Raw genomic sequence first — 25,751 nt, forward strand, 5'->3', positions numbered from 1 at the left:
ATGGATGGATGGATGGATGGATAGATGGATAGATGGATGGATGGATGGATGGATAGATGGATGGATGGATGGATGGATGGATGGATGGATGGATGGATGGATGGATGGATGGATGGATGGATAGGTAGATAGAGATATAGAATAGATGGTTGGACAGATGAAGCATTTACTAAGTACTTGCTAAGCCAGGCACTGTGCTAAGTGCTGGGAATACAAATAAATACAAGCAAGCAAGATAGTACCTAGAAATAGCTTAGTTTCTAATAGGGGAAGACAACACAGAACGAGAAGGTGGAAAGGTAGGAATGGGTACACATACTGTGGCATGGTGTGAAGATGACCAGGAAGTGTTGTGGTAAGCTGTTTCTCAGCAAGATAAGGCAAAAGCTCACCAATCAGAACAAGGGAACCCAAGGGTGCAGTCCAAGGTTCCAACAAGAGGGAAGTGAGGATGACGTCAAAGAAAGCAGGAGACAAGGTAGAAGGATGGTTTTGGAACCTGAAGGACTTGGGGATTACTCTCATCATACACAGAAGCTTCTCTGGTTATACAACACATCATTGACAAGAGCCTTCAGTGACAGAAAGGAAAGTCCTTTTGGGGGGTGGGCTATCCATACCTAACTGACCTCTAAGGTACTCTGAGACTAGCCATCATCCAAGTAATAATAACTCTTCTTACAAAACATTTTCACCATCAGCCTTGGTTCATTGTCCCCAGAAGCACTTTATCTATCCTGAATATAGCCACCTCCAGTCACTCTGTTGAGAAGCATGGCCACAGAGTCCCTTCCATCCACTCTTATCAGGAACATGGCCACTCAGCCAACTGTAGCAGCTCCAGTGTGGAACATTCAATTCAATCAAACTCAATTCAAACATGAAATAAGCACCAATTGTATGCAGAACACTGTACCAGGTACTGAAGAAAGTACAAAATGCAGATAAGAAGAGAGATCATAGTCTAGTAGGGGGAGACAACATGACATAAATGCCCAGAATATAAAATAACTTACATATGCAACAGAGAAGAGCAAACCATGTGATCTATGAGGTCTGAATCAGGGAAAGGTCATTACCAAGCATGGGATGTTTGAATTAAGTTACATGGAAGAAATGGCATGAAAGTAGAGGCTGAAATCTCTCAAGTGCTATGCAGGGAGAGCATTTCTAGACACTGAGAAAAACATGAGCAAAGATTTAGATGTGAAAAATACATGGGAAGTCCCAGGGATGAGATAAGGCTGGAAAAGTACAGTGGCCCCAGCTCATTCTCAGGGCTGAGAATGCCAAGCTAGGAGGCAATGTAATATAGTAGGAAAACAAAACAAAACAAAAACAAACAAAATGGAGCAATTGGAAGCCAGGGACCTGGGTCTGAATGCCAGCTTCATCACTTACTAGCTGTGTGACCATGGGTCAGTCATTGAGCTGCAGCTTTCTCATCTACAAGATGATAGTAATAATATTTTCACTACCTACCCCAGATATTGCTGTGAGCAAAGCATTTTGTAAATCTTAAAAAAAAAACTATAGAAATGTAAGCTATTGTTATTATTATGATCCACATTGTTATTATTATTATTATTATTGGTCCAGAGCTATGATTTTATCGGCATAAGGAGCCTCAATTAGGAAGCACCATGTAACGAGGCAGAGCAGCAACTCTCCAGCAACGTCTACTCTTAGAAAGTTGCCTGGGGCACTGAGAAATGAAGCAATTTCTCCAAGGTCATCGAGTCAGGAGGTGTCAAAGGCAGACCTAGAATTTAGGTCTTCATGACTCCCCAGTGGGTTCTCCAAGCCTATGTTATGCTGCCTGTCAGTTCTTATTACTATTTTTTAATTTACTTGTTAGACAATAAGGATCCATTGAAAGGTTTTGAGCAAAGACTGACACGACCACATTTCTGTATGAGGAAGATAAATCTGGAAGCGATTCGAAGAATGGATTGGAGAGGGAGAGAGTGGAGGCGGAAAATCCAGTTAGGAGGCTATTAAAATAGTCCAGGTGGGTGGTAATGAGGGCCTGTACTAGGTGGTGGCAGTGGTAATAGAGAGGAGGAGGGGATATTAAAGCTTTTGTGGAGGTAGAATACATAGGGCTCAATATGAGAGGGAAAAGAGACAGAAGAGTCAAAAATAACCCCAAGGTTTGGCACATGGGAGACTCAGTGAGCATGGATGCCACTGGCAGAGAGACTGCAGTCAGGAGGAGAAAGTATCCAGGGGGTGAATGTGGTAAACAATGCCAAAGACTGCAGAGGCCGAGAAGGATGAGTCGTTGGATTTGTTGATTGAAAAGCCATTGGTGGCCTTGGGGAAAACAAATTTAAAAAAAAGAAAGAAAGAAAAAAGAAAACAATAAAAAAAAAGAAAACAATTTTAACGGAGTTAGAAGTGGAAATCAAGTGACAAGAAGCTGAGGAGACAGGATGGTGAGAACATGGTGATGGTGAGAGTAAATGAATTCTTCAAGAAGTTTGGCATTGATCTATCAGATATCAGGGAAGAGAAATGGGACGGCATCTGGAGGGATCAGAAGCATCCAGGGAAGGACTGTTTAGTCCGGGAGAGATAGGAGCATGTCAGTAAGCAGATGGGAAGGAGCCAGTCAAGAGGAAGAGGTCGAACATACGTGAAAGAGCGTATCATTGCCAGAGCCAGGTCCTAGGGCAGGCCAGAAGGGACCAGATCAAGGACATCGACAGGTGGTATTAGTGGATAGGATCCTGGACTTGGAGTTAGGAAGGCCTGAATCAAACCCTGAGCAAGTCGGTTAACCTCTGTCTGCCTCAGTTTCCTCATCTGTAAAATAAGAATGATACTAACACCTACCTCACCAGGTTGTTGTGAAGACTAAATGTCGTAGCATACATGAAATGCTTTTGCAAACCTTAAAGTTCTATGTAAACGTTAGTCATTAGAAAGAAACGTGATGCCAACACAGGGATCAGCCTTAGTCGACAGCAAGGAGAGACCCTTCTTCTGAGGAAGACAGGAAGCAAGAGGACAATGGAGAATGCGGCTGAGTGAACAGGACTGAGGAAAGAAGTTAAGGAAGCTCACAGCAAGTGGCTTCTATCTTCTCAGGGAAGCCAGAGACTGGGTCGTGTGCTCGAAGTACGGGATATGAGTATATGTAGGGCCTGGAGGGAAGAGAAAAAGGTTTAGAGCAGCTGCTGTGTAGAATGAGATAAAAAGTCTAACAGTAGGTCAGGGAACCATGTAGAGGTACCAGAAGAGTACAATGTCAGATGCTACTCAGAAATGAAGGCAACAAACAGCAGGTCCAGTGGGTGAGGTGTCCTCCACTGGCAGCAAGGGAATCTTTAAAGGGGAAGACCATGGAGTCCGTGTTGGGTACGAAGCATGATGGCTCCATTATCACAGCTTCCCTCCCACCAGGTACGGAACATCTCCCTCGTGCCAACACGTCCCCCTCAAGTCTCCACAGCTAGGTTGCAGTATCTCAGCATGGCGTTATGGAAAGGCCTTGGACCCGTAGTCAAGGATCTGGGTGCAAATCTCAGCACTGCCTCTTGTGATCTGTGTGATCTTAGGCTTCACCTCTCTGACCTTAGTTCCCTCTTCCATCCATGATGAGGTGGCACAGTGGAGAGAGCACTGGACTTGGAGTCAGGAAGACCTGAGTTCAAATCCAACCTCAGACACTTACTAGCTATGAGACCTGGGCAAGTCATTTCATTTCTGTCTGCCTTAGTTTCCTCATCTATAAAATATGGGTAATAATAGCACCTACCTTCCAGGGCTGTTGTGAAAACCCAATGAGATAATATTTGTAAAGTGATCTGCAAAAGTCACCTGAAAAATAAGGAGGCTATACCAGCTGAGCCTCCAGAGTCCCTTCCAACTCTGAATCTATGGAGAGACATATGAAGACCAAGCACAAACCAAGGACTTCAGAGGATCTGATCAATCCCCCCTACTCCTCTCTAGTGTCCATCTTATTGCTTGGTTCCAACCCATCAGACACCTAGCCCATGCTCACAAGCCTCTGCCCAGGTTTTCTGGCCCTTACTGCTTGCCTTTCTCTCAAAGATCTGAACTGACAGCTAATCGGATGCCAGATCATGGCATTGCTTCTGCCATAATGGCTTCTTACCATTCACTGAGCCCAAGGCCAAGCCCTCATCACTTCTGAGCTGAGCCATTGCAATGGCCTCTTAATTGAGAGGCTCCCTGCCTCCACTTCTTCTTTACCTAGTCCATACATAAATGCCAAAGTGATTTTATAAATCACAGTTGTAACAAGCTTACTCTCCTCAGTAAACTGTAGCGATGCTCTGTGACCTCTAGAATCAAACACAAATTCCTCAGTTTGGCTTTAAAAGCCCTTCACAACCTGACCTTCACAAACTAGTACAGGGCCTGGCACATAATCAGTTAATGATTGATCTCACCCATCAAACTCAATCCCCCCATCCTTCAATGGTCACCTCCCTTAGGAATTCTCTTCCACTAAGCAGACGGGCTCACTTTTAAACCTAATTTCAGCAGTGAATACTCCCACATGGCCCCCCACTCCCACCCCACCTAGCCAATACATCTCTGAAGACAAATCTACATAATGGTATTAATAATTGGTATTCACAACATGCTTTAAAGTTTGCAAAGTACTTTAAATATATTATCTCATTTGAACCTCGTAACAACCCTATAAGGTTAGCAGTAGAGTCAGTATTAGACCCATTTTCATATATGAGGAAACTGAGGCTTAAGGCTAATTAAAGTGATAATGTAATTGAGCTGGGAAGTATAGAAGTGGGATTTGGACTGAGGTCTTCCTGACTCCAAGTCTCCTAGTTCATCTAGCATGCCCCCTCTGCCTCTGAGACATATAAACTCACCTCTCTTGAATTCATGTACCCAACTACATTACCTTTGGACAGTATTAAGGCAGGGACTTTATGTGCTTTCTATTTTTACCACCCATCCTGGAGCTCCCAGCACACTGAATACTCAGTAAATACTGGCAGGTGATGATGGAGAATACAGTAATGGTGAGAATGAGACTGAGTGCAATTCCATGTAGAATCACTGGAGATGACACAAAAGGTACAGTAAAATGACTGTTTACTGACTTACTTTTACTTTTACTAAACTGTTTATATATTCTATGGATTCTGCAACACAGTGACACCAGATTCCTTGCTATCCCTTGCACACAACACTCCAAACTCAGAGCTGATGCACTTTCAATGGTCCTCCATGTCTGGAATTTCCTCCCTCCATATCTCCACCTCTGACTTCTTTGGCGTCCTTTGAACCTCAGATAAATCCCATTTTCTGCCAGAAGTCTTTCCCAGGGCTCCTTAATCTTAGAGAGACCACCTCCAATTTATCTTGTCTGTACCTTGTTTGTACATATCTGTTTTCATGTTGTCCTTCCCTCCACTCCCCATTAGACTATAAGCTCTTTGAGAGCAAGGACTGTGTTTCGATTTTCTTTGTATCTCTAGCATCTAGCACAGTGCCTGGCACATAGTAGGCACTTTGTAAAAGCTAGTTGACTATGGCAGCATACCAGTCACTTCAACAAAGAATTGCAGAAACCTCTAATCCCTATTCTCAACATGGGTTGCAAGCTTATGGTTTTAAAAGACTTGACTCCAAAATTGCCACTGAGAAATAAAGACATTTAAATATCCTCCAAATGAGTTATAACCTTTCTGTTTGACTCACCAAATGTATGTTGAGTATTCCAGGCACTGTGCTGGGCACTGGGAACATGAAGACAAAAACAAAACTGTCCCTACCTTCACGGAGCTTACATTCTACTGAAGCCTTCCCAGAGCAAGGATGCTTTGCTGGCCCATTCCTCAGGGCACTGGCTGACCATTAGAAATAACAAATTATAAAGAATGCTGAGAAACTTGGGAAGACTTACATGAACAAATGAAGAGTAAAGCAAGCAAAACTAGGAGGACAATTTCCACAATGACCACCTGGACTCCAAGGTTTCTAAGGTCCCTTCGAAGTGTCAACTTATGATCCTGTGGATTCTAAACTACGATAGTAAAAAAGAAAGTGACACAGAAGGACTTCAAAACTCTGACCAATGCAGGCAGTGACCAATTGTGACTTCAGAGGAGGGATGGCAAAGCGTGTTTCCCACTCTAGGAAAACAAATGGTAGACTCTAGATGTGGAATGAGGTGTACATTTTAGGACATGGCCGGTGTATTGATTTGTTTTGCTTGGGAAAAATATATACATACACACATACATACATATATATGTGTGTGTGTGTACATATGTATATATATATATATATGTATACACACATATATAATATACTTGTTACAAGGAAGGGTTCTGTTGGGGGATAGGGGAGAAGAGTCATTGGGAAATGACAGAGACATAAAAAACAGACTTAATAAATCTTTTTTTTTCTTTTTTAAAGTAAACCCAGTCAGTTTTCTTTTTCCAGAAAGGGGAATGGGAGAGACATCAGAGGAAACTAAAATCTGTACCTTGATGAGTTTTCATTTCCCCTTCCAGTCTGTTTTGTCCTTTCTTTACCTTGCTCATTCAGCTGAACAGCAATAATCTTAATAATCGATTGCCACAACATCTTCTGTCCCTGAAAAGATCACCCCATTTTCTTCCATCCCTGCCCGCAGTTTCCTCTGTGACATCAGTGGAAATCTAAGCATTGGAAGTCTATTTCCAAATAGTCACTTTGTAAATGCTGGAGATGGGTCATCGCCACCACCACCACCACCACCACCACCACCACCACCCACGTCTCCCCAGATAGAAACACTTCATCTTGTCCAGGATTTATACATTTACCACGTAGCTCTGTCCCTTCATAGATTTGCCTCTTCATTATATATTTATTCCAGTGGTTCCACCACTAACTCACCAGCTGTCCTTGGGCAAAGTCACTGAATCTCAAGGGAATTCATAGGATCAAAGACTTGGAGCTGGAAGGAACCTCATCTTATCCAAATCCCCCATCTTAAAAATGAGGAAACTGAGGCACAAAAAGGTGAAGTGACTTAGAATCATAGATTTAGACTGGAAAAGAAATTTAGAGGTCATCTAATCCAAATCCCTTCATTTCACGAATGAAGATACAGGACCAGAAAGGTTAAGTGCATTGCCCAAAGTCACAATGAGCAAAACCAGGAATTGAATCCAGGTTCTCTGATCTAGCACTCTTACCAAAGATCACAAAGTTGGTAAAAATGGTACAGCTGAGATATGAACTCAGTGTCTCTGACTCCAAATACAGTGTTCCTTCCATCGTGGCAAAGGGGAATAATACTCTCTGTTTACCAACTTTAACTCTATGGCATAAGAAAACCTCAGAGCATGGACCCAATCCAATTCAGTAAGTATTTATTAAACACTTGCTATGGACAGAACACTCTACTAGGTGCTGGAGATACAAAGGCAATGCCCTACCCCCTAAAAAAAAAAATCTCTTCTCTCAAGGAGCTTACATTCTAGTTGGGTTGGAGAGTGTGGGCTATATCATGGAAACCAGTAAGTGTATATAGCATCAACTTGATCAGACAGGGAAGGACAACTAATAACTAAGGGGAACAGAAAAGGCTTCCTACAGGAGATGGGGCGTGAATGTAGACCTGAAAAGAAGGAGGAGAGGAAGAGTGCTTTCCAGGTATTGGGAACAGTCTGCACAAAGGATGGAAGATGGAGTGCTAAGTTTGGCGAATAAGAAATAGACCTCTTTGACTGGAACACTGAATGTATGGTGCAAAGTAATATGTCATACACCTAGAAAGGTAGATTAGAGTCAGATCTGCTGTGAAGAACTTTAAGCACACTGCCTGAGAAGATCATGTCAAGAACCTGCTGGTTTTATTCTGCTCTATCGGATATCTAATGACTAAATCCCTAAATAAAGCAAGGATACCCGCATCTAAAGAATATTCAGCCCTTAGAACAGAAAAAAAGTACGTTACTAGGTGAAAAGCACACAACGGGGACACCAACATTTTTGTTCAGTCATGTCTGACTCTTTGGGACCCCATCTGGGGTTTTCTTAGCAAAGATACTGGAGTGGTTTGCTCCAGCTCATTTTTCTTCTCCAGCTCATTTTACAGATGAGGAAACTGAGGCAAACAGGGTTAAATGACTTACCCAGGGTCATGCAGCTAGGAAGTGTCTGAGGCCAGATTTGAACTCAGGCAGATGAGTCTTCCTGACTCTAGGCTTAGTGCTCTAGCCACTGTGCCACCTAGCTTTCCTAGACATCAACACAACATCCTGTTAATGTTATAGCTTTAACATCTTCCTCCAGCATACTGACTCCTAGTGCTATCCCTGCTCTTGTCTCAGCACCTTCTAGGACATATCTGTTCTCACATTGGTGGGTTATCTTTAGCAATCCTAGATATACTTTCATAATCCTACCCTCCTTCTGGCTGACAGTGATGCTTATGGGCAACGTCCTTCAGTGAGTTCAGGCCCAGATGTCCTGATACCAGGTATTGTTGGCACTCCCCACATGACTTCCTCAAGCCAGGATAGTGAGACTACAAAATACCCTAGATAATTAAAGTAGAACTTTCCCAATACCTAGAACTAGAAACATTTCATCTGGCATGAGCAGCATAAAACATGATCCCTCAATTCCCTTGAGAGGGAGTGTGTGGTGGCAGAGACCCCAGGACATAGAGAGATCACAGCTGGAGATGTTGAAGAGGAGAGGAAAATAGGGACACTGTGAGGCTGAAATGAGAAGAAACTCATCTGAGGTATGACCAAGGGGAAGAAGCCAACCATCTAAATACTTCCTATTTTAATGACTTATTCTTGTTAATTTGTTTCTAAGCTCAGTTGTTCTATTCTACTAAAAGAGACAAAACAAAAAACCCTGAAAGCGCTATTAGAACCCCCTGTAAATTTTGGTGCCATGGGGAGAGGTCCTATTGTTCAACCTTAGTTATGGCTCGGCCAGTTCCCCTTCCTTAAGACCACAAATTCATGGGCCAAAAAGGTGTCATCTCTTGTCTCTAAAGTGATGACTTGACTATAAGTCTTTAAGGCACAATGAGAATGAGAGTGAAAGTTAAAATTACTTCCAGAAATCCTGATAATCAATGGGTACAATTATCTTGTCCAAAAAGAAGTGGAGAACCCAGAAGACAACTAAAGAGTCTGGATAAATCCCCTCCATAAATTCTCCCACAAATGACCTTTTAATAATTGTTGCTCTTGAGAAGAAATTTGGCAATGGGGCAAGGAGAACAGGAAGTCACAGCATTATGGTATAATGGCAAGGGCAATGAATTTGGCATGTCAGGACACAACTTTGATCCTGGGCTGTGCTCCTTATCATCTGTGTGACCTTGAGCAAGTCAACTCTTTGGGTCTTGATTTCCTTATCTGTACGTGGAAAGGAAGGATTTGATGACTCTGAGGACCTTTCCAGCTCTAAATCTATGCTCTCAAGATCAACTCAGTCATACGGTTTGTACAGTAGGACCCAGTCTTTCCCTTCTTTGTTGAACCTTTTCTGGAAATATTGATATTCTACCGGCATGTCCTGGAGAGCAGCTGAAGAAAGGTGACCATGGATGGCATCCAGCCTGCAGAAGAGATGTGGTTTGGAGGTAGCAAGGGTGGGACATGATGACTATATTGAAACATTTACAGGGTTATCACAGGAAAAGGCATTAGACATGCTATGTCTGGCCCCAGGCAGCAAAAATAGGAACAACAGGAAGAAGTGACAGAGAGGAAATTTTCTGCTAAAAATAAGGGGAAATTTTGCAGCAATTAGAGCTATCCCAAAGTGGAATAGGCTACCACAGGAGGTAATGGGCTCTCCATCACAGATGTCTTTAAGCAGAGGTTAAAAGACCATGTGGAGGTGGGGCATGGCATAGAAGGAGTCCTGGTTCCTGTACAGGTTGGATGAGATCCCTTCTTGTTTAAAATTCTCTGATTCTAGGCCCACTGGATGCTTTGTGTTTATTTTTAGGCTGTTTTTCTCCCTCTCTTGTAGTGGTTACAGCACAGATGTCCCAGGCTATTCAAGAAAATCCTGCTGAATTCTCTAAACAGCTCCCTAGGACTTTAAATCAACTTACTTTCCAATGACCTCTGAGTGAAAGTCACCACTCAGCAATGGTGAATTTTTCAAAAATGCTGATTGCCATCAACCAATGGTCCTGCCTTTTTTTGGGGGGGGGGGGGGGGGCGGGCATCTGGTCTCTGACAAACTCACTTGTTACCATGAACTCTTCTAAAAGTACTGATTACTTACCATAGAATTTAAGGGAAACTTTGGTTGTACGAAATCCTGAATCCCCCTGGATTCAGCTGATTGCTGGTGGCAGATTTCCTTGTTATTTGGGGCACTGAAATCCCACGGTCTTAAGACAGACTTAAAATGAGCAATGTGTTAAATATAGCAAGGTCATTCAGTAAACCACAGTCTTTCTGAGCACTCTAAGAGACAGCAGCCCTGGAAACTGCCAAGCTCATTAATGGTTTCTTTACACAATATCCAAGTGCTAGTTTTCTTTCAGAAATAACATCATGAAACACGTAGGGGCCTGATGCGTTCCTCTGCTAGTGTTACCTAGTGATTCTGAATAGTGAAATTACCTTTCTCTCTACACATCCTAGCAGAGCTGACTTAAGCCATTGTAAACTGATTGATCCTTTAAGAAGTTAGGTCTTTCCTATTCTTCCCAGTATTAATTTTCCCTCTCCTCTTCCTCCTTGAATTATATTGTATCTGTTTACATGTTATAACTCCCAGTAGAGTGTAGGCACCTTGAGGGCAGGGGCTGCCTCCTAATATGAAGAGGGAAGTTGTTTTAACTGTAGGGAACCTATAGAAGTCTTCCTGAAAGATGTGACTTTTGATTTGGGCTTTAAAGATCAGGCAAGGAGTCAACAGGCATGGGAAACATTATGAAGAAAAGTACAGAGATAAAAATATATTTGAGGGGCCAAGCCTATTCCATTATGTCTGTAGCACAGAGTATGTAGAGAAGAATAATATGAAATAAAGCTGGAAATGTAGAATGGCAATAGGCTTTGGAGGGCCTTGGATACCATTCAGTGGACACTGGAGGACCACTGAAGGTTTTTGAACATAGGAGAAACAGGACAAGATCTGCACACAAGAAAGATTATTCTGGAAACAGACTGAGAGAGGCAATGTAAGATATTGAATAAAAGGCTGGATTCAAGCCCTGCCTCAAATACTTCCTAGCTGTGTAACCCTGGGCAAATCATTTAATCTTTCTGGGCCTCAGTTTCCTTCTCTGTAAAATATAGAGATTATACTTAGTGGCCTAAAAGTTCCCTTAAAGCTCTACAATCCTAAGTATGGATTTGAGAGACTGAAGGCAGAAATAGCTATTTGGAGATAACTGCATTAGTCTAGGCAGATTAGCGATGAAGGGTCTGTACAAAGTTATCTACACAAAATATTTTTACTTTACTTAATATCTTTACACTCTCAAATTCTCTGCTCAAACCCTTGCAAGTCAAGCAAGTGCAGTCAAGTCAAGGTGGTGATGAGAGCAGTGAGAAGAAAATGGCAATAAGAAATGTTGCAGAGATTAAATCAAAAAGAGCTGACAATTAACTGGATGTGAGAAGTTAGAGTAGTCAAAGATAACCCCAGGTTGACAAAGATGGGAGCCAGGGTAAATGGTAGTATAATAGACAGAAAAAGTGAAGTCCTGGGGGAGGATCAAATCCTTTAGAAGAAAGATAATGGGTTTGGTATCAATCATGCTGAATGAGAATTTGAGGTACTGGTGGAAAACCCAGGTAGAAGTATCTGGTAGGCATTTCAAAATGCAGGTCTGCAGCTCAGAAGAGCAATAAAGACTGGAGACAGCATCGGTTTTTGAAATTTCCCATGTAAAAATAGAAGTGAAAAGGATTACCAATGAGTGTGTAGAGAGAGAAAAGAAGAATAAAATCAGACAATGAGGAATATTCCATTAAAAGGTCAGCAAGAAGGTAAGGAACCACTGAAGGAGACAAAAGAGTGATTAGAGAGGGAAGAGGAAAACCACCACCATGAGGGAAATGGAGAGGGCATCCAGAAGGGAGACCTGTTAAACAAGGTCAAAAGCTATAGAGAAATCATGAAGGATGGGTACTAAATAAAAGGCCATTGGGTCTTTTGATTAGGAAGTCATTGGTGACCTTTGAGAAAGCAGTTTCAGTAGAATAGCAGAGATGGAAGCTCGACTGCAAGGGTTTGAGCAGAGGATTAGAGAGTGTAAAGATATTAAGTAAAATGAAAATATTTAGTGTAGATAACTTTGTCAAGAAGTTTAGGAGTGAAGGAGAAGAAAGGATGGGACAGTGGTTGAACAGGGTCAAAAGGTAAAGAAAAAACCTTTGAGAACCTAGGGTAACCTCTATAATATTATAAGGCATACAAGTAAAACCTTACAGAAGATAGATATTCATTCCGAATTAAAATCAGGGGGTGGAGTTAAATTTATTATGTGTCGTCTAAATCCAAAAAAGTAGTAGTTTTGGACACAGGAAAAGAGACCTTCAAGACATACAAACAGGAAAACCATATTTGCTTAAAGGTGCCATGGATAATGAAACAATATCAGTATTAAATTTATATGTATTAAATGATATAGCATCTAGCTTAAAGTAAAAGCTAACTGACTTGAACAAGAACAAAACAAGACAATAATTATAGATGACTTTAATATGCCTCTTTCAGACCTAGTCAAATCTAACAATAAGGAAATTATGCATCTCAATACAATGTTGGAAAAAAATAGATATGATGGACCTTTGAGAATTATTAAGTGGAATCTCAAGGAACATTCTCATTTTTCACATGACATCTTTATAAAAATTACATGATAGGATATAAAGAACTCATAAACAACTGCAAAAAGGCAGAAATATTAACTGAAGCCTTTATAGGTAATAATGCAATAAAAACTGCACTATTATAATCAATACAGATAAATCGAACAAAATTATATTCAGTAAGAGAAATATAGCCAAAAGAAATACACTTCAATGGAACTAAATAATGTTATGCTAAATATTGAGTAGATCAAATAAAATCATAATAATTATATTAAAGAGAATCATAACAATATACCAAAACTGATGGCATGTAGCTAAGGTAGTTCTTAAAGAAAAAAAATTACCTTTGAACTTCTGAATATTTATATTAAGAGGAAGAGAATACTAATTAGCTAAGCATGTATTTTTAAAAAAACTGATAATTTAACAAATTAATAGTCCCAAAACAAGCACAAAGTTAGAAATTGTTTAAAACCAAAGAAAAATAAACAAAATTGAAAATAAAAAGTAGCTAAAAATAAAATAGAGCTGTTTTGTGAAGATCAATAAAGATAGCAAATCATTACCTAATTTGATTTTTTCAAAGAGAAAAAACTGAATTTCAAAGATAAAAATGAAAACAAGAATTCACAATGAATGAAAAACACAATGAATGAAAAAGAAAGAAAATTACAAGAATTACTAGACTCAATTACATACTAACAAATCTAAAAACAAATGAAATGAAAATTTACCAAAATATAAAATTCTCAAATTAACAAAACAGGAAATGGAAAATCTAACCTTAGAAAAAGAATCTTAAAAAGAGATATTCCACAGGCCATAAATGAACTCTCAAAAGACAAATAAATTCCTGGTCCAGATGGATTTATAAGAGAATTCTATCAACGTTCAAAGAGTAAATAATCCTGATACTACATAAAAATTCACAAAAATAGAGAAAAACTTTGCCAAACTCCTTTATTGAGATCAACATGGTCCTGGCATATTAAACAGAGAGAGATAAGAAGGAAAAAAAGCAAAGAAAGAAAACTATAAACCAATAAAACTAATTAATATTTTGAAACTTTAAATGATCTACAATCTCATCAATGTAGTTATTCCCTCTAATAGTATAGATTTCAGTCCAGCCATGCCTTCTCATTCTGTGCAAACTATTGTCTTGCCCATTTTCTCCTATAAATCTTCTCTACAGGATCCATTGAATGTGAAGGTGACCTACCTCTAGATCTCTTGCCAGGATGAGGATACACTTGTGCACATTCCATTGGTTATCCCTTACACTACGTGACCAGTCCACTTACTTTTAGTAATGGCAAAACATAACTAAAGAACACTGATGCAAAAAATTAAATATTAGCAAAGATTCTACAGAAGTATCTTGAGAAATTATTCACTATAACCATGTTGGATATATCCCCAGGCCAGTTCAACATTAGGAAAACAATTTACATAATTAACTATGTTAATAACAAAAAATAATAAAAATTTCATGATTATATCAATAAACAGAAAAATCTTTAACAAAATATAGCATTTACTTATGGTAAAATGTTTGAAATCATAGAAATAAAGAGATTGTTTCTTAATATTATCAAAAGCATCTATCTAAAACCAAAGGCAAGCATTATTTGTAATGGAAAAACACTGGAAGCCTTCCCATTAAGACTATTTGGCATAGCGCTAGAAATGCTAGCTATAGTAATAATACAAGAAAAGGAAATTAAGGGAATTAACATAGGCAAAAGAAGGCAAGATGACTTTTTTTGCAAATAATATCACAATTTACTTAGGGAACCTTATAGAATGAACAAAATAGATAAGCTAAGTAGCATGATAGAAAATAAATCCACAAAAATTTTAGACTTTCTGCGTATTACTAACAAAATCCAGTAAGAAGAACTAGGAAGAGAAATTCCCCTTAAGATAATAACAGGATGTATTATTCCTAAAAATATACCAGAACACACACAAAACACACACACACACACACACACACACACACACATACACAGGTTTTATGTTCATGCAATGATGTTTACAGAACTAAAAAGTTAAACAACTGGAAAAAAATCAGGCCAAACCAGTAGAGCAAAAATGCTAAGACTACCTACATCATCCCACAGATGTCTTGCTATACCTAGAAAATTATTCTACTTTTATAGAATTAAGCAAAAATAATAACAAAATTCATGTGGGGACCTTTCAGGAGATACAGTAAAAAAAAGTAAGAAGGAAAACGGCTTACTGTTAGAGGATCTCAAGCTACATTTTAGAGCAATAATTACAAAAATTATATGTTGTTTTTCAGTCATTCAGTCATTTCCAACTCTTTGTGACCCCATGGACTATAGCATGCCAATACTGTCCATGGGTTTTCTTGGCAAAGATACAAGAGTGGTTTGCCATATACTTCTCCGTTGTAAAAAAAAAAAAAAAAATTACATAGTACTAGATAAAAAACTGAAAAATAGATAAATAGAATAAAATAGATAAAAGAGAAAATTCACAGATACCATTGGACAAATCCAAGACCATAAACTACTGGGGAAAGAACTCCATTTGGTAAGCCCTGCTAGGAAAAATGGGAAGCAATCTAATGATTGAATCAATGTATGTAAAGCGCTTTGCAATCTTTAGGGCATCATGTAAACATTGGGTTGCTGCTATGGTTGTTGTAATCATTATTATAATTTCATACACATCAAATTAGCAAAGATGGTAAAACTCATTGTTGGAGAGGCTGTGCAAAGGCAGGCACACTAATTCACTTCTAATGGGGCTGTAAATTTGTTCAGCTGTTCTGGAGAGGGGTGATGGGAAGCCTTGGAATTATGCAAGAAAATTCCCATTCTTTTTTTTTCACATTCTTTGACGCATTACTGTGACTATACTCCAAATTGCTGACAGTAAGAAAAGGCCTTATATCTACAAAAATATCCACAGAAGTATATTTTGTAAGAACAAAAATCACTACATTATAAAGAAAGGCAAGTGTGAGGAATTGAGAAAAACACAGAAGACTTTTATAAAATTATGCAGAGTAAAGAAAGTAGAACCGAAAGAACAATATTCACAGCGACCATAATAATCTGAACAGAAAGAATATGGACAAGGCAGCAAATTAAAGTCAAAGAAAACCGTCTTGGCACCATCCTATCCAGATTTAAGACCACATCATCTCTTTATATTAACAATTAATTAATTACAAATGTGGAAAGTGTCAAGCAGCCAACAAGCATTCATCAGCTATCTACTATATTCCAGGCAATGTGCTAAGTGCTCAGCTCCAGACAAAACCCTACTTGGTCACTATTCGAGCTCTGATTGGCTCAGAATGAAAGCAAATAACAGTTGTTTCTGTTTTGGCCAGAAACCCAGAGAGTCTTCTTCACCAGGATTTACTTTTTTAGAAAGAGACCATTGTTTAGCTCATTTTTAAGCCTTAATCACTGAATGAGCGCTGCCTCAGTCATACTAAGACCTGTTAAAGACCTTAGTTTGAAAAGGCCAACGTCCCCTACTGCATCCTGTCCATCTCCAGTTGTCCTGATCCATATCTCTGCGCTAGACCCAGGTGGCTTTGGAGGAGAAAGTAAGGTGGTGACTTTGCACAGCCTTCCCTCACTTAAATCCAGTTCACTTGCATGTCACAGCATTACCTCCCTGATGTCACGGCTCTCTTCGAGAACAAAGGACAAACAGCAGCAAAATAATAATTTTTTTTATCTTAGAAAAAGATCTCCCTCCTCCAGTGGTACTTAGTCTAAGATCCACGAATTTGGAGGTTTTTTTCAGTATTTTAATGACTATATTTCAATATAGATTTCTTTTGCAATCTTATGCATTTTATTTTATGCATTTAAAAGCATTATTCTGAGAAGTCCATGGGGCTCACCAGACTCTGACACAAAAAGGCTCAGAAACCTTGGCCTACCCTGCTCTTAATACTATATTGGAAGAAGAAGGACTGAGAAGAGGAGGAGAAAAGGGAAAAGTACAGATAGGAGGAGGAAGAGGGCTTGTAAGGCCTGGGCTGGTACAGTTGGCGAGGCAGAAAGATGCGTGTCCTACATAAGCCAGAGATGAGCCAGGTCAGGCCTCCTGGGTGAGAAAACCTTCTAAGTAGGAAAAGAATTGTAATTAGTCTGATGGTAATTGCAGAAAGATTGCTGGCTTATTAATTTTTTCAACAGGCTTGGAACACAGATTGAGTCACTCCATTAAATCCACCTTGAGCTCAGAAGTACAGGCTGCCCTATCACTGCTAGGACACATCGTGTGTGTGTGTGTGTGTGTGTGTGTGTGTGTGTGTGTGTGTGTGTGTTGTTTTGTTAAGCTTACTAACAGAACTCAATTCAAGGGGAAAACAATAGGCCAACCAGAAATAGAAAAATTAAGGTAATCAGAGAGGAAGCCATGGAACAAGGCAGTCCCCTTCCCATGGGGGAATGTGAAAGATTAGAAGACAAGGCTGCCAAGGAGAATTCAAAGGAAAACCCTGGAATCGAAGACCTTCAGACCTGGGAGAAAGCTCAGAGACCATCTAGGCCAACTCCCTCATAGTATTTTACGGAACACAAAACTGGACGTCCAGAAAAGTGAAGGACAAACCCAAGAAAAAACAGCCCAGAAACCTCCATACATTGACTGAGTACAGCATTCTCATCACTGTTATCGGCTCCCTACAGTGTGACCTATATAGGCCCAGCCTCGTCACCACATGTCTAGATGGCCAAGACCCTCCTCTCGAGTCTGAAGAAATTTATTAAATGAAAATTCACTTAGAAAACAATTTCTTCCTCACCTCAGTCACTCCTGCTAAGCAAGGAAGGGAAGAAGGCATGGCGGTCAGTGCTCTTGTGCAGAACAGGGGTAATTCACACTCTCCTTTACATCTCTCATGGCCGTCCACTTTCCTCCCGAGTTGACCGTAATCAGCGCGGCCCCACGTAAACACCTTGCCAGTCTCTAAATGCAAATATTTTAGTTAAAGCTAAAGACAGACAATTCCACGGTCTCAATAGCACATATTGACAATAACTTATAACCGCCCCCATTTTTAATGCCCTTAGAAGCTTAACAAGCACTTCCCTCAAAACCACTTAATAAATAGTGCAGCTAGGTGGCATGGTGGATAGGGTGCAGGATTTGGGGGTCAGGAAGACTTGAGTTCAAATCCTCCCTATTAGCTCTGTGACCCTGAGCAAGTCACTTAACCCTGTTTGCCCCAGTTTTCTCATCTGTAAAATGAACTGGAGAAGGAAATGGAAAACCACTCCAGTATTGCTGCCAAGAAAACACCAAATGGGGTCATGGAGAGTTGGACACAACTGAAAAATGACTGAACAGCAACAAAACGAGGACAATAAAAGTATATTATAGTTGTTGGGAGAATCAATCAAGAGCACATTTTTGCAAACCCTGAAGCACCACATCAAAGCTAGCCATCATTATTAGTGGAAGCGATATGGTCCCTATTCTACAGATGAGAAGAGTGAGGTTCATTGAGCACGTACCTGATTCATGCCACTCAGGATTCATGCAATCATAGATTCAGAGCCAGAAAGGACCTTATAGATAAGCAAGATCAACTCCTCATTATACAAGCAGTGAGACTGAGGCCCAGGGAGGTAGTTGGGAGGATCAAATGGGACGATATATGTAAAGTCACTGAAGCTAAGACTGCATACCTAATTAATGCAGCTCAGAGATTCAGAGCCAGAAGGGACCTTATAGGTCAAGCCCAACCCCTCATTTTGCAGATAAGGAAACTGAGGCTTAGGGAATTGAAATGACACACTTCCAGGCACTAAGTGACAGGGGCAGGATATGAACCAAGATTTTCTCTCTCCAAATCTAGTGTTCTTTCCCCTGCTCCACTTAAATAAACATGAAACAAGCCAGCCTCAGGCAGAGGTCATTTCAGGCATCCTCTTCTAGCCACCACCACCCCATCACCCTGCTCAGATGACTCACACCTGCACGTCTCCCCTTCCCCGGCTTCCCATGGGCTGCTATCCGGCAGCTTCCTACCATCCTGACCCTTTCTCCATCAAAACAGGCCTGTCCCTCAGGGCCTCACTCTATGTTTGCCATTAATTAATGCTGGACAAGGGCTACTGAGTTTCCACCTCCCAAGAAACATACTTGTAATACATTAGGGGCCTGCAAGATAGGCCTTAACCTAAAGGAGGTGATTTAACTGAGCCGGCAGCAGGCAGAGAGGGAAGAGTGGTGGTATCCTTAGGCAGGAGCATTGTACGTGGGCCCTCATGCCATACCACATCATGCCACGTAACACTGCATTGCAGCTGGATTGTGCCATAGATAGCACACTGGGACCTGGCATCAAGAAGACCAGAGTTCATGACAGAGTCCAAATGTAGATTGAAACATACTGTTTTTCTCTTTCTTTTTTCTTTCTTTTTCTTCTTTTATTTCTTTGAGTTTTCTTCCACAAAATGACTAATGTGAAAACACGTTTTGCATGATTGCATATGTATAATCTATATCAGATTGCTTACCATCTCAGGGAGGGGGGAGAGAAGGGAAGGAGAGAATTTGGAACTCAAAATTCAAAAGAAAAAAATGTTAAAAATTGTTTTTATATGTAATTAAGGGGGAAAATGAAATAAAAAAATTAAATCTGAACTCAGATACTAGCTGTGTGTCCCTCGGCAAGTCACTTAACCCTGGTTACCTCAGTTTCCCCATCTACAAAATGAGAACTAGAGAAGGAAATGGGAAACCATTCCATTATCTTTGCCAAGAAAACCCCAAACGGGGTCATGGACAGTCAGACATGACTGAAATGACTAAACAACCACAAATGGCATGTAATAGGCACTTAATTAACGCTTATTTGTTTCCTTCCTTCCTTCTCCTTCCTTTCTTTTTCTTTGTTCTCTTTTCTTCCTCCTTTCTTTCTTCTTTCCTTCCCTCTCCTTTTTCCCTTCTTTCTCTTTCCTCCCTTCTCCTTCCTGCCTTCCTGCCTACACAGACAGTTATCTATTCTAACATCCCTGAGTATGGCAGCAAATGACTCTTAACAGAGATGGAAAGCACCCTCTTTCCCCCAACAGTGAGCAACATGGAGACTCCCTGAATGCATTCAGCTTCACATTTGTTTTTCCAACAGAAACGCAAACCCCAACGAGACACAGATTATTAACAGATTTGCTGCAATCAATATGCATGACCATGTGCCCTGCATAAATTCTTTATACATATTTGTTTGAACAAAGAAAACCTTTGCGTAAGAGACAAAACATAAAGCAATGCATATTAAATTCTCAGAAGATGTCCTACATTTTTGGTGTTTGGTATCAAAGCTTCATCTGGCCCCACATCTAACATATGGTTTGTAGCTTCTTCGAGGAAAGCATCTGCTGAACCAACCGAAATGATGGTGAAACGGCCGAAGGCAGTCTCCAATGGGGGGTTTGCTTGTTATGACTTCACTTACCTGTTCATCCAGAGCCTACAATGCGCAAGGCCCTGGCTTGGGCACAGAAAGGGGGATACCAAAACATAGGAGACTTGGTTCTAGGGAAGGTCACAGTCTTGAGGAGGCAGGTGAAAAGATCCCACCAGTCAACAGTAAGCCAACAAGCATTTATTAAGGGCTTACTATGTACCAAGCACTGTGCTAAGAGCTGGGGGATACGCTGGAAAGCATAAAAGTCACTCCCTTGGAGAAGCTTCCATTCTAATGGAGGAGACAATCTGGAAACAATCCGTACCGACAAGACAGAGATAGAGGGAAGGCACTAGCAATACGTTGCCATAGAATATCAGAGCAAGAAGGACCTTTGGAGCCCAGCTAGTCCGACCTCCCCCATTTTACAGATTGGGTAACTTAGCCAGTAATTTACAAACATTTATCAAGTGTGTACTACTTGAAAAGCACCATGCTAGACATGGGAGGGGGGTATGAAATTTTTGGGGGGTTGGGTTTTTTGTTTTGTTTTCTTCAATGGCGGTTGAGAAGTAACAGCCTACAGTGGATGATCACCTTCACAGTTAGGAAGATCTGTATTCAAATCCAGCTTCTGACATATACTGATTACATAACCTTGAGCAAGTCACTTATTTCATTAGTATTTTAACAACTCTCTAATTCTGTAAAGGGCAAAAGAATCGCTGATCTGCTCTAGAAGAGGGAGCTACCTACACCATAGAAACCCCAAGTCTAAATCCTCCAAAATTAAAAGGACACAGTCCCTGCCCTAAAAGTCTTCGTATCTGGGGGTGGAAGTGGGGTGGCACAGGGCACTAATGTCACATGATCACAGATAATTAAAGTACAAGATAGTGTTTCATAGGGAGTTGGGGGAGGGAGGGAGAGAACCAAGATGCTTTAAGAAAATTTGAAAAGGGAGCATATTAATTAGATTCAAGTACTTCAAAGTCCCAGAACCTCAGATCTGGAAGGGATCCTTTCCAAAGGGCAGCCATACCTAAGTGGGGAACTCCTCCACAAAATCCTCAAGTGATTCTACATCCTCCACTTCAAAACAACAACAGAAAAGATGTCACAAGGCCACCTACAACCAACCGCCAGATGACTGGTTCAGACTTTTAGCAGAGTGCCTGGTACACAGTAGGTGCTTAATAAATGTTGATTGATTGATTGATTTTAAGTGCTATGGATCATAGGAATATAGATTTAGAGCTGGAAATTATCTCAGAGACTGTTCGGTCCAACCCCTTTATTTTACATATGAAGAAATTGAGGCCCAGGGAAGTTAAGTGATTTGTTCTGGGTCACAAGCTTGGGATTTGAACTCAGGTTCTGTGACATGAAGCATTTCAAGTTATCTATCATTCATTCCATGGCCTCTAGGAGATCAGAGAAGGAAAAAGTCACTAGGGGCTGAGCAGGTTTCACGAGGGAACTCGGATATGAGCTGAGTTTGGAAAGATAACAGGCAACAAGAGGGAAGAAGAAATTCTAGGAGAGATAGATGAGTACATACGGCATGAATGGATGAATCTGACAGCAGGAGATATAGCTAAGGAAGATCATCTGAGACTAGGCTATGAGAGAAGGATGAAGAGCAGTATTTCTGAAGGTGATTGTTTTGAGGTAGGCTTAGAAGAATTTCCCAAGTCATCACGTGTGGGTCACTTTATAGTCAATGAATGAAAATCTTCCATTTGCGGATATCCTAAGGTTGGTTGTTCAGTTAGTCAGTGTGCCTGCCAATCTCCCAAGTATCACATGTAATGCACCATATTGTGTCCAGGACCAAACACTAGCTATTCCCCAATGACATGATTTGGGAATTTGAGGACCATCATACAATAATCTTGGTCTATAAAACAGCTGTTTGAAAATGAAAAAAAGCATGAAAAATGCTACCCTCCTCCAGAAAAAGAACTGATGGAGTCTGAATGTAGATTGAAGCATACTTTTTAAAACTTTCTCTATTTTTCTTTATTTTTTTTGTTCATGTTTTCTTTCACAACATGACAAAGATGGAAATATGTTTTACATAACTGCATATGTAAAGTGCTTGCCTTCTCAATGAGGGGATAGGGAAAGAAGGGAGAGAGAGAGGGAGAGAATTTGGAACTCAAAATTTTAAAAAATGAGTGTTAAAAAATTTGTGCATGTAATTGGAAAAAAAGAAAATGAAAAAAGTAGGAATACAGAGAGTTTGAAGTTATGAGAGCTCACATTATATTCTATATTGCTAATTGCCAAAACTGTATCTATTAGATAAAAAAAGAAGTAAATCAATGGAATAATTTAAATAAAACCAGGAAGGAAATAAAACAGTCTAGTATTTGATAAACCCAAGGACAATTAGGGAATGGATTCTTTCTTCAATAAGATGTGGTAGGAAAACTATGAAGCAGTTTGGTGAAAAATGAGTTTAGAACAGTACCTGACACCACATAGCACAATAAATATCAAAATAGATAAACTAGCTAAACATAAGAAATAGAGTAATAAAATACCAGAAGAAAATACCAGAATCACAACTTTGAGAAGGGGAAAAAGGGGAAGGGGGAAAACATATCCCGATACATGACAGAAAAGAATATAAAAGACAAAAGAGATCATCTCAATTACATAAAAAAAATTTTAAGGTTTGCACAAATAAAATCATTGCAATCAGAATTAGAAAAAAGATACAGACTGGGGGGAAATCTTTGCATTAAACATCCCTTATAAAAGTCTGACATCCAAAATCTCTAGGGAACTGACACATATCTATGCAATTAATACATGTTCTCTAAGCGACAAATGATCAAAGGATATAAAGTTTTCCAAAGGAAAAATGCAAATTATTAACAAACATTTGAAAGATTTTTAAATCATTAGTAATCAGAGAAATACAAATTATAACAAAACTAATGTATAATCTCTTAATATTGTCAAAAAGGGAAAATTCTATGTTAGAGGGCTCTTTGGAAGACTAGCGTGATAATCCACTGCTATAGGAACTGTGAACTGGCCCAACTACTCAAAAAATAATTTTAAATCTTGCATTAAAGTTATTAAACTCATCCATACTCTTGACTCAGAGATCTCACTATTGTGATTATATCCCCAAGGAAGCTAATGTCAGCAAGAAAATGTTCATATGTTCAAAAATACTTATAGCAGCATTATTTATTACAACAAAAACCTGGAAACAAAATATAACCAACGATAAGGGAACAGCTGAACCAGTTGTGATGCATGAATGCAGTGGAATATTATTTTACCATATATGAAGAATTCAGAAAAAACAGAAAGATCTATATAAACTAATACAGAGATAAGAAAGCAATAAGGATAAATAAAGACAAGAGGAAACTGATTGGTACCAAATCATGAAAATGAATACACACATCCTTCCTTTCTGCTAACAATTAGAAAGTTACCAAAATAGAGAGTGATGCCTACTATTATCAATCTATTGGGCTGTATTGTGTGGGAAATTCACATGGGATAGTGTTGGAGAGAGCAGGGATGAGGGTCTTTAATGATGAGTGGTATCCATTATACCAAAAGGAAAAACCAATGAAAACTGTTTTAAAAAAATAAATAATAAATTAATTCTTACAAAAGTAATATACTAACTGGAAACATAGTCTCTTCATTTGACAGACATTCATTAAACAGTGCCCTGTGCTTAGAACTGCCTACACCAAGCCTTCCTTCAACTGTATCTGATAAGATGAATATTGAAATGAAGGTTTTAAAAACATACACAAATATGAATTTCAGGCCATTTCCAACAATTGAATCCACAATAGAGAAGTTCCCTAAGGCCCCATAGAGCATCTATGTTTCAAGTTGAAATCAATTCATGGCCTAAATTCGACAAAAGAATCTTTTTTTCATGGAGAGAAGAATTATAGGGAGGCAGCTATTATAGGGAGGTAGGGGGCTAAAGTGAGAGATTTGAGTCAGGAGGACCTATGTCCAAATCTTGATACTTCCTAACTGTGTGCTCTAAATCGCTTCATCTCTGGGCCTCAGTTTCCCCATCTATAAAATGAGGAGGTTGGACTAGCTGTCCTCTAAGTAAGGTTCCTTCTAGCTCCAAATCAATGACCCTATATATTAGCAATATACACAATGGGAAAATGAATATTGTATCACAGGTCAGCTTTGAAAGTCAGACGTTTGTGTATGATTGATAGCATATTGCTTGCCTGCTCAATGGGTGGGGGAAGGGCTGGAGGGGAGGAAAGAATTTGGAACTCAAAATTTTTAAAAATGAATGTTAAAAACAAAGTATATAAAAAGGAAATTTACATGTTGCATTTCTATTTTTTTAAGCAAGCTGGGGAGATGTGTGTTTTCACATAGCCTCTTTTTCTGTTCAACTTCATATGCATAAATGTTCTTTTTTTTTCTTTTTGATGTTCATTAAATTCAGACAAAATATTTTTTTTAAAAAAATATGGTGTCAGTTTCAAGGTGAAAGATGAATGGAGAGAAATGCAAAAGATCTATAAATAATGTCAGTGAGTAAAATGTAATTGGAATTCTTATGCACAACCACAGATGGGGAAGGAGGACACAGTCTTATGAAAAAAGAACACTGCAAGGCTTGCTGAGCTCAGCGCCAAGCAAGAGGAAGGACACCCAATGCTCCGGGGGGGCTCAGAGGAGGAAGGATGCTCAGCTCCCTCTGGAGCGGTCAAGAAAGGTTTAATGAATTAATGTGTATCAGAGCCTTACTCACCCTCTTCTCCCCTCCACTAGACTGGATGCTCCACAAGAATAGGAAGTAGGGACTAGGGTTGGGGTCCCATCTAAACTTCCCATCTCTCCCAGTGCTGAGCCCAGGGTCCTATTCTTTGCACACAGGCACCTAGCACTGTTTGTTAAATTTAATTAAAATGTTGAAGTGAGGAACTGGAGTTGAGCCTTTCATTATGCAGAGACTAATGGAGGATATTACTGGGAAGGGAGGTTAAGATAAGAAGAGAATGATCAAAGGCACAAAAATGGGACAGCATGAAGTATATCAATCCAATTATAGACTCAAATATATCTCAATCAAAAGCTGAATGCAAGTAACCTACCATGCATGTGGTACAGTGGAAAGTATATTGTATTTGGAGTCAGCAGATCTGGGTTCAAATTCTAGGTCCGGCACTTACTAGCTGTATGGCCTCTGGACTTAGGTTTCCTCATTTGTAAACATGAGAGAGCTGAACTAAATGAGGTTCCAGCCATCTCTTATTCTGTGATCCCACAGGTTTTATCATGCCACTTCTTTGTCAATCTCTGTTTGTAATGTGTTGTACCCTGCTCACACCCGCCATGACCTTTTCCATTGCTCTCTGACTGAATACTCAAGCCAACATGTGCCAATAACTTGGGCAGTCCTGAGGCTCAAAAGGATAGCCTCTTTTGGGGGATGAATAGGGAGAAGCTACATACCTTAGGCCAGGTAAGAACTAGAGTTTCTCAGGAATGCC

General features: G+C 39.8%; 1 protein-coding gene across 1 annotated transcript in view; it reads right to left on the reverse strand.

The window, feature by feature from the left end:
* SERGEF (secretion regulating guanine nucleotide exchange factor) overlaps nucleotides 1-25,751 on the reverse strand; it is a 237,378-nt gene that overhangs the window by 172,270 nt on the left and 39,357 nt on the right. Inside the window, 1 exon segment of the mRNA XM_027852512.1 lies at nucleotides 17,623-17,786. Coding sequence (XP_027708313.1) covers nucleotides 17,623-17,786 — 164 coding nt within the window.

The sequence above is a fragment of the Vombatus ursinus genome, unplaced genomic scaffold (assembly GCF_900497805.2).
Source record: "Vombatus ursinus unplaced genomic scaffold, bare-nosed wombat genome assembly UNPS02009770.1, whole genome shotgun sequence".
Taxonomy (NCBI): domain Eukaryota; kingdom Metazoa; phylum Chordata; class Mammalia; order Diprotodontia; family Vombatidae; genus Vombatus; species Vombatus ursinus.